This window comes from Siphateles boraxobius, unplaced genomic scaffold (genome assembly GCF_051911475.1).
Source record: "Siphateles boraxobius isolate OS27281-9 unplaced genomic scaffold, OSU_SipBor_1 7, whole genome shotgun sequence".
Lineage (NCBI taxonomy): Eukaryota > Metazoa > Chordata > Actinopteri > Cypriniformes > Leuciscidae > Siphateles > Siphateles boraxobius.
In genome coordinates, this window is record NW_027509197.1 from 4,345,001 (window position 1) to 4,354,208 (window position 9,208).

The following is a 9,208-nucleotide window of genomic DNA, read 5'->3' on the forward strand; positions in this document are numbered from 1 at the left end:
GTCTTTTTCATGCTTTAATGATTTAAAGTTCTCATCTGCTCATCAACTAATCTGCAATCAGGATTAAATGACTTTTTAAAGAGTAGAAATAAAGAGCTAAATATTCTATAACATTTCATAGATTTTTTATCCAGTTAAGTGTTTGAGATGGAGCATATAGTCATATTACACAGAGATGAACTGAATAATGTACAACTACAATTATTTTGCTCAATGTTTGGTGACAGGATGAGAGATTTTGACAAGCAAAATATCTTGTGTGGTTTCTGAAACAACACACTGTCGAACAATTTTAACCTTAAAGTTTAACTAACCATAAATACAGAGAGAAATTAGATTGATAAGAATGTCATTGAAGCTTCAAGCCCTAACCCTAACCTAAACCTACATTGATTGAAATGTTGTTCCAGGGCCAACAAGTTTCTTTACTAGGAAAGATCACAGTAAGCTTGCAGGCATCATGGTTTGTAATGGTTATTTGTCATTTAGCAGACACAAACATATTTTACACAAACATATTCTCACACAACCCCTGAACGCACATAGCATTCGCTTATATGTTTCTCTGGATGTAACAATTCAGAGTCACCTTCAAATGTCTGCAGTTGCCACCACACACACACACACACACACACACACACACACACACACACACACACACACACACACACACACACACACACACACCCCAGACAGCAACATAGTTTCGGCCCAGATCCGGCCCACATCTGGAACACGTTGATTCCACACGTTTAAATCAATGGATTCAAAGCATTTTATGACTCTCAGCATACAGTCACGTGTAAACCAGATGTGCTATTATTCAGGTAGGTTATGTTGTTTTCAGCTTCTTGCTTCACAAAAATCTGAATGAGAAAACTGACTTTAAAAGAAGGCACCATACCCACTATTGGAGCCCTTGCAGAAATACTAAAAGTGTAACTTGCATTGTGTTAAGAATTGCAGTCTGACACATTTTGGAGCGCAGCAAGGCACATACTTAACATTAAGAACTTAATTGCTCTAACCACTGAGCAACCATACATCAATTGCATTCTACAGCAGACTTTGAGATCTTGATTGGTTAGAGATCAAGTGGGAAATAGGATACATTCATAAGCTTGCAGGAATTAAGTGTAAAATCACTGAATTAGAGCAGTGGAAACAATGTACAAAATTCTAAAGATTTTGCTCAATGCAGTTGCTTTTCATCATACACTTTCCTAACGTTTAGTTAATGCCAGTTGTTTATTTCAGTTCTGAATCTTTGGGAAGTCATAGTGCTTCGCAAAGCATTGTCATAATTGACAGAAAATGACAGATATTGCCATCACGCAGTCCGTAATGCTCATGTGAGACTCGAATCCTGGTTTTATCGACACTTAAAGCAGGAAAGTCATAAAAAACATGAGACGTGAATTCTAGAACATCTTGAGAACAGAAGAGTTCAAAATGGAATGAACCTTCCACTACCCAAGGTCCATTCAAAAAATTCATCAGATCAACAGTCAATGGAGGTATGAATGAGGTTTCAGCTGCCCTCCTCTTCCTCTACGGAGTGATTCAGACCAGGGATGAACTTCAGAAGGTGCTTGCGGACGCTACCTCTTCTACCTCTCCTTGGCAGGGTCCCAAACATGGATGAAGATGAATTTTCCCAGGTTGGGGAGAGTGAACTGTTACTGCTGGTCAGGCTAATGCTGCGTGTTCTTGTCAGGGGTCGCAACACCCCCCCCTCCAGCTGGAAGAAGCTGCCATTTGGATCAGTGGGGCTTAATGGACTCGGATCATCAAATACTGGTGACATGAGGGTACCATCCTCACTATCATCTGTCATTATGCTGCGGCAACTGCTGTCACTGGAAAAACGCTGCCCAGAGTGGCCCATTGGAGATGAAAGAGCCATCATAGAGTCAAAAGACAGATGCTGAGCACTTTCATTCAGATTACCTGGAACACAGTAAGAGATGACATTAATCCTAATGGCCCTTAATCATTCATCATCCGAAAAAACATTAGCCTGTTGAGTAACAGAGAATCAGACAAGGGACACAATGAGGGTTTCCTAAAAACTTTAAAACAGCTTTTGCTAACAGCTTCACAACTTCAGATGAAGCAGGGACTTATGCACAATTATAACAAAGCACACATCAATTATCATGGAGGAAATTACACCATAATAAGAACAAAGGGGACATAACATTTTAAACCTTTATTTCTGCAATATTTATAAATTCAGTGATTATTTTGTCTTTTCGGATATAATTAAATATTTATTATGCTGGGGTGCAAACTTAAGGATGGAAGCAGCATCTTAGTTTTTTTTTTCCAGAGGAACAAAATTATCTTGAATGTAAATGTTTTTTCAGAGCTTCCTATAAACCTCATTTAAAGCTGAATTATTCAAATAGATTTGGAATTCTTCAAATCAGAACTCTCTGATTAAGATATATGCCCCTGGAACAGTTAGAGATGAAACTAAACTATGTTTAGTTTTTTTCTTGTTTTGTTTTTCTCACCTCGAGTAAGACACTTTTCCTGAAGTGTGAGAGATTGCAGTTCCACCCATTTCTCACGAAGAGTTTGCTGGGCGGAGGGAAAACACAGAAACGAGATCAACATCTATGAGTCATTGTGTTAAATGTGTATGTACAGTATGTTGATCAGCATTCATTTAGATGCCTCAGCATTCATGGTAACAAATACTCTACATTATATACAATTCAGGCTGCCTGAGATGACTCAGTTATGCAGTGTATCTTTCTGAGTAAGGTTTCAGCTCTGTGCACATGTGGTAAACACACACTAACATGCATAAATACACACCTTAAGGTAACGCATCTTTTTCTCTAATTCAATTCTCTTCACAACACTCCCGCTGACTGTCTCCAACCTTCACACACACACACACACACACACACACACACACACACACACACACACACACACACACACACACACACACACACACACACACACACACACACACACACACACATATGCATACAGAAGAGGAGAAAAGACAGTGGTTCTAATTAATACATGATGGTCAAAGAATCTTTTTTTTTTTTTTGATGATTATGTAATATACACATTTTATTTCGATTGTTGGTTGCTAGGGTGTTCCGCTAACATGTCTTTATTCATATAAAGTTATTGGTGGTTGCTAGGTGGATAGACATTTGCCCAAGTCAAAAGAGTCCTTGTCAAGTCTCTGTTATATTCTGGATAGGGTTGTACCAGTCATTCGTAAGTTCTTACTTACATTGGAACGTTAAGTCCACACTAGAGGCTTAGTAACTACTAGCTAGTTTGTAACTAACTCGGTTGCACCATTTGTTCGTAAGACAGAACGTAGCTAGTAAGTAGTCTACTTAAAGTAATTCGTAGTCGCCTAATATGCCGTTTACCCTCAATGATCCCACAACAGCCTTCAAATACAGTAGGTGAGCAGAATTTGTGTTGAAAAGCTGTGACTTTCAATTTATCCTTCATTCTAAATTATTTTGCCGCATAACTAATTGTGAAAATAAATTTCCATTAAATACGATACTACTTAATCATGAATAACATAATTGGTATTTTTATATGTAAAATAATGTTCAGAAACTGTATTTAATTAATAAAGATCAATAAATAAATACTGCTACAAGATTTTTTAAAGAAATTAAATTTATTTATTTATTATGACTAATTTTATTTGACATGCACAACATAGAGCGATGCACACAGCTGCACACTGTTTAGGAAGTGTTGACGAGCTGACAAAGTAATCTGTTAATTTAATGTTTTCTCTCTTAAAATGTAAGCGAGTGTAAATGTCAGCATTATCATATTTGTCTAAAGAATTGAAGTCTGTCGGGTAAAACAAGAGCTTATTGATGCAGTTCAGTTATTCTGCTATTTTTTTCCAACCATTACTCCTGGTCGGAGGCTTCCGTAAATATTACATTTCATACGTAGTTACGCTTCAACCAAGTTTAATGGTGTTACGCATAAATATGTAGTAGTGCGTAAGTTGTGCCCATTTATGTCAAAACTAGGCTAAGTTGTATCTTACACAGCTGGTGCAACCATAAACCGCTTAGATTAGTCTTACAAGTTAGTCATCTAATTTTTTTCTTTAAACTGTTCATAACTTTCTTACGTCAGCTACATATAAACGTACATTGGCCTAATTTGATACATACAAGTATGACTAACCATCCCTTGACTAATTGCTAGTGGGTCATATTAGATCTTAAGTGACTATCTTAACATAATTGCTAAGTTTATGCAACTGAGTCTATGGATCAGGATATGGATCCACCAGCTGTTTGTAAGTTCTTAAAGTGAAACCCGGGAATTAAGACCTGTATGGCCTAATATAACGTAAATTATGTCTCTGACTGAAAAATGTAGTAGAAAATCCATGAAATTTAAAAAAGGTTAAGGTTATTTTAAGGGCTCTTAAAATTTAAAAAAAATCTGCATAGTTTTATACATATTTTGGACAATGGGGGCTGTCATTGTTTTAGGTGCACAGTGCATTCTGCGTATATGACGTCAAATGGTTGTACTCAGTGAGCTACTGGTGCTACCTGAAATACTGATACGATGCCATATTGTGTGGCTTTTGGTTGTAATTTTCAGTCTAAGGGCAACAAGAGAAGCGGTGTAAGTCTTCACTGCTTTCCTAGCGATAAGAGGAGAAAAGAATGGGAAAATGCCTGTGGACGACAAAAAATTCCTAAAGACATTTGATATTTCCTAAAGAACAGATATTTGTTCTCTTCACTTTAGCCCTAAATTAATAACTTTTCTACAACAAAAATTACCTATCACTGAACTTACGAAAGCTGGACTATGAAGCTATTTTCTTCAAGATCTGCTGTACAGCAGAAACAACCTCAGTTTCATTATTTTCCTGTAAAGCTGCTTTGAAACAATCTGTATTGTAAAAAGCGCTAAATGAATAAAGGTGACATGACTTGACAATAATTATGATTGATTTATTTGGCATGCACACAGAGCAATATGCTGTTTAGATCAGGTTTTTGCTGCAGTACCACTAAAAAAAATCTTTATTCACATAATGTTATCTCTCTTAAAATGTGTAGTATAAAAATATAGTATAGAGCATGAATTGTAAATTAATGTCCCTTTATGTCACAACTAGACTCAGTTGTAACTTGAGCACAGCTGGTGCACATGTTCCCTGGTCTCCCTGGGATTTTTGTTTTCCATCCATTTTATCATCCATGAGTCTGATCACTCAGCAGACATCTTCTCAACACGCTGCATTATTTGTGGATAGGTTATCATTCATGACATATAGCACAAAAATATTGTTTAATACTTATACTCACTTCAGCATGTTTGTGGAGTCTCTAATCAGCTCAATAATTTGCTGGTGGGTAGAACCCTCAATACTGACTCCATTTACTGACAATATGATGTCACCTATCAAAGAGAGAGAGATTTTTTCAAAAAATAGACTAACACATTACACTGTGCAGGCAATTTTTCATGTTTAATCTAACCTTCTTAATTGCATGTTTAGAGGTGAAATTAGTGTTTTTTTAGTGTTGTTGTTTTAGCCTGTCTTTCGGTAGATTGACGTTTGTTTTGTTTGTTTGTTTGTTTGTTTGTTTGGCAGACAGAACAATTATTTGGGAAACCTGTCATAAGTTACCCGTTTTTTTGCAGATACTAGCGAGTGACATGGTTAGAATTCAATTCATTTCACCTTTAACTAATTTTACTTCTCTATTTAGGTAAATTTAGTCTTTTAGTTAAATTTACTTTTTTTTTTTAATTTTTAACTTTTTTTTATTTAAAAAGGGTTGATAACACCATCAAATTATCTGCCCAGCGCTGCAGCCTTTAGTGCAATGGGAGTAATGTAGCAATTTGAGTGCATTACATTTGGAAAACTTAGCAGGCATCTCAATATATTTATAGTCCATTAGGTTTTACTGCTTGTTATATAGAAAACAGCGCATTCTGTGTTAAAACTGATTTGGAACGACCTGTGCATTAAACGGTTTTATTGCACACCTTACAGCCATTAATAATAATCAGAATCGAGTATTCAGACAGACCATGGTATAACACTTGTTTTCCAAATGTAATGCACTCAAATTACTACATTGCCCAGCGCTGCAGCCGTTAGTGCAATGGGAGTAGAGAATTTAAAGCTGTTATCAACCCTTTAGTTAATCATCTGTAATCATAAAAACAAAACATTTCTATATGTGTAATACTTATTTCATATAGAAAAACTTTACCCAATCACAACAATGACTACTCACACTCAAGTCTTAAATGGGCTGTTTAAATCAGAGGGTAAAAAACAATGCAGGGAATTTCTACATGCTGATAGTTATTGATGTAAATATCTTATTAGCATTATAGGTGGACCTCAGGTAACATTAAAAAATGTAATCCATTTAATTGAAATTGACCGTCTGATTATAGTGCTTTCCATTGAAAAAAAATGCTTCATGCTTGAGAAAGCATGAAATAACAGTCCATAAAGACAGAAGAGGGCAACACATCAGCTGTGTTAAATGTAGATGTGGTTTAGGCTGGTGAGAAAATTACATGTAAACAAGGTCAGGTCAAATGGGTGGAGTGAGTAACACTTTGACAAGAGGAAACGGAAAACCTGCTCACCAGCAGTCAAACCTGCAGTTTCGGCTGCACTGCCATCCTGCACACTGCACACAAATGTGCACATCTCCACCATACTGCTGTTCTTCACCTTTAGACCATATGTCTGCACAAAGAGACACACATCCCAAAGGACTGTTACTGAAAATATCATTAAAACATTTATGCCTATTCTAAAAAATGCATCTGATCAATAAGGTCACACTAAAAATATCAAAGGAAGTAGCATTTACAACTTTGGAGCCATAAAAAAAGCTTTTAATGCAGTGTGAAGCATTGCTTATGAGTATAAAAACATACCTGGACTTCAAATCCAAAGGCTTCATTGTCTTGTTTCTCCAATATAACCACTGTTCTGTGCAAAACAGGAGACATGTGAACCCAATATTTGCATGAGAGACATCAGACACTCATAGTGAATCAGTAAATCAGTCTTACCTCTGAGGATCAGTATAATCCACCAGAGATGTTGAGTATGTTCTGCGCAGCTGCAAAAGAATAATTCTCAGATTAATTTAATGTAATCCAAAATTATGCAAAACTGCAAGAATCTTGTAGGAATTGTTATTTTGCAGGAATGCATGTTAAATAAATCTTATTTGATCCTGAATAGTTGATCCATAACAGCTCATAACTGATAAATTAAATTTTGACAAAATGGATTAGGACCGTTTATTATGTTAGACCAGTTAAGTTATATAATTAAAAACTCTCTGCATTCATGTTGCCATAAAAACAGATATCAAGATCCCATCACTGCATTTTGATTGTCCCACCTGACTGCGTGATAATGTCCCGCCTTTGATTTCTTCAGTGTTCAAACTTTTGGCACTGTTGAAAGAGCGTCGTCGCCAAAGTGTACTTTTCTTCTTTTGAGAGCTGTCGATTATGTAGCTGTCCAGGCTGCTCAGCTGTTTTAAAGGTGTTTTAAAGTTCTTATTAGATGTCATCATGCTTCTTTATTCATAGAACCACAGCACACAACTGCAGGCTTCAGTGTGACCTGTCTGTAGAAAAGGCAGCGGATATAACCACGTCACGTGAGTATCAGGAACTAAAGGCATCGAGAATCAAACCCCGTGTGTGGGGGTGTCTTGACCATCTTTTACAGTTCCTTTTTTTCTCTCATCTATCCTTTCACTTTTTTCATCTTTATCTAGTGTGCTGTGGACAGAAATGGTGCATCTTCCCTATTTTTGTTTCCTTTTTTAAACTTTTAACTAGAGTATTTTACAGTCGTCTGAGAACAAACATGCATGAACAGCCACAGTCTTAAAAAAAATTCTTTCATCTGTTTCCACATATGCACAGCTTTCACTTCTCTCTGTCTTTCTGTGAGCAATCACTTGTTAAGTGGTCTACATAGAGGACTTTTCTGAAAGCTCAGCTGGCATAGTGAGAAACAGGTGACATGAAACCCTCAACACTAGAGCAAACAACTCTATTCACTGTGGTTTATAGCTTCTGAAATTCCACAGGATAACAACAGATGTAGATTTGAGTCTATAAAGCAAAATGTCTGGTGTGTAAAAATGTTTAAACCTTCTGTTCTTAAGTGGTAGACCTACTTTATTTATAGTATAGGTATAGATCTATTTTAACCTACAATCCCCAAACTCGGTACATGGGGGAATCTAAATTAAGTGCATTTTACTTAAAACAAGTAAACATTATCTGCCAGTGGGGTAAGAAAAATATTCTTAATGCAAACGGAAACAAGATTATTATTCTTACCCCAATGGCAGGTAATTAGCAAAATTAGAAATGCACTTAAATTAGTATTAGACTACCCAATATGTGATTTTTCTTGTGTAGAAAATGCATCTTGATTTAAGAATCTTAGGTTCCCTTCAGTTGTCACTCCGAGTTCCGTCGGATGACGACGAATAGTTTTCGCTTAGAAAGCCTATCGACTTTGAGTATTACAAAACGAGCCAATGGCAAATAATTGCCATGGGTCTGCGGAATTTGCATAGCGTATCTCCGCCTTACCTTGTGGGTATAAAAGGAAGACGTCGGCCACATGCAGATATGTTTTCGCTTCGGAGCCAAGAGTATCTCTTCACTCCACAGCCATTCCTGACTTCACTCTACGAGACGAGCCATTCTCCGGTGTTGGTGTGACGGCGATCTGTAGCGAGTCCACATTGCCTGCTGATCTGTGCAGTGATCTGCCAGTGAGTGTGTTTCTCCCTGCTCGCTTCAACATCGTGGAGTTTTTTTCCTCTCACAAAAGAGCTCGCACGCGGCACGTCTTTTTAAAGACATCTCGCCCGTGCATTTTCTGGTTGCGGTTGACTCATTTCCGATTTTGATGGGCACATTCTCTGCTCTGCGTTCTTGGGCTTGATCACGCCAGAGCAGCATTTGTGGATGACTCACGTTCTCCCCGCGGGAACGTGACCACGCGTCATTACGGTCGAGACTCAATGATCTCGTTAGAGAGAGAGTCCCCTCATCCCCACACCCCGATCTAACACTCTCCACGTGAGGTGCTACTTCGGCTGGTGGCGAAATCCTATAGCGCCCAGGACAGGCAGCCGCCTCACTGCAT

At 37.4% G+C, this 9,208-nt stretch overlaps 1 protein-coding gene across 1 annotated transcript; it reads right to left on the reverse strand.

Moving 5' to 3' along the window:
- Window positions 1–449: 449 nt before the first annotated feature.
- cytip (cytohesin 1 interacting protein) lies at window positions 450–7,685 on the reverse strand. The gene is made up of 8 exons (XM_077215125.1): window positions 7,431–7,685; window positions 7,093–7,142; window positions 6,955–7,009; window positions 6,658–6,760; window positions 5,349–5,442; window positions 2,827–2,893; window positions 2,520–2,586; window positions 450–1,950 (listed from the first exon to the last, which is right to left on the reverse strand). Exons 1-8 carry the CDS (start codon window positions 7,605–7,607, stop codon window positions 1,532–1,534), a joined length of 1,032 nt encoding a protein of 343 aa, XP_077071240.1. The 5' UTR covers window positions 7,608–7,685; the 3' UTR covers window positions 450–1,531.
- Window positions 7,686–9,208: the final 1,523 nt, after the last annotated feature.

What these genes read in the sequence shown, in the direction of transcription:
- cytip (XM_077215125.1), bottom strand. Translation starts at nt 7,607, where the DNA reads ATGATGACATCTAATAAGAACTTTAAAACACCTTTAAAACAGCTGAGC. An exon ending in GATTATACTGATCCTCAGAG is followed by an intron (nt 7,010 to 7,092) that starts GTAAGACTGATT and finishes TGTTTTGCACAG; the next exon opens with AACAGTGGTTATATTGGAGA. An exon ending in GACTCCACAAACATGCTGAA is followed by an intron (nt 2,894 to 5,348) that starts GTGAGTATAAGT and finishes GTGTGTGTGAAG; the next exon opens with GTTGGAGACAGTCAGCGGGA.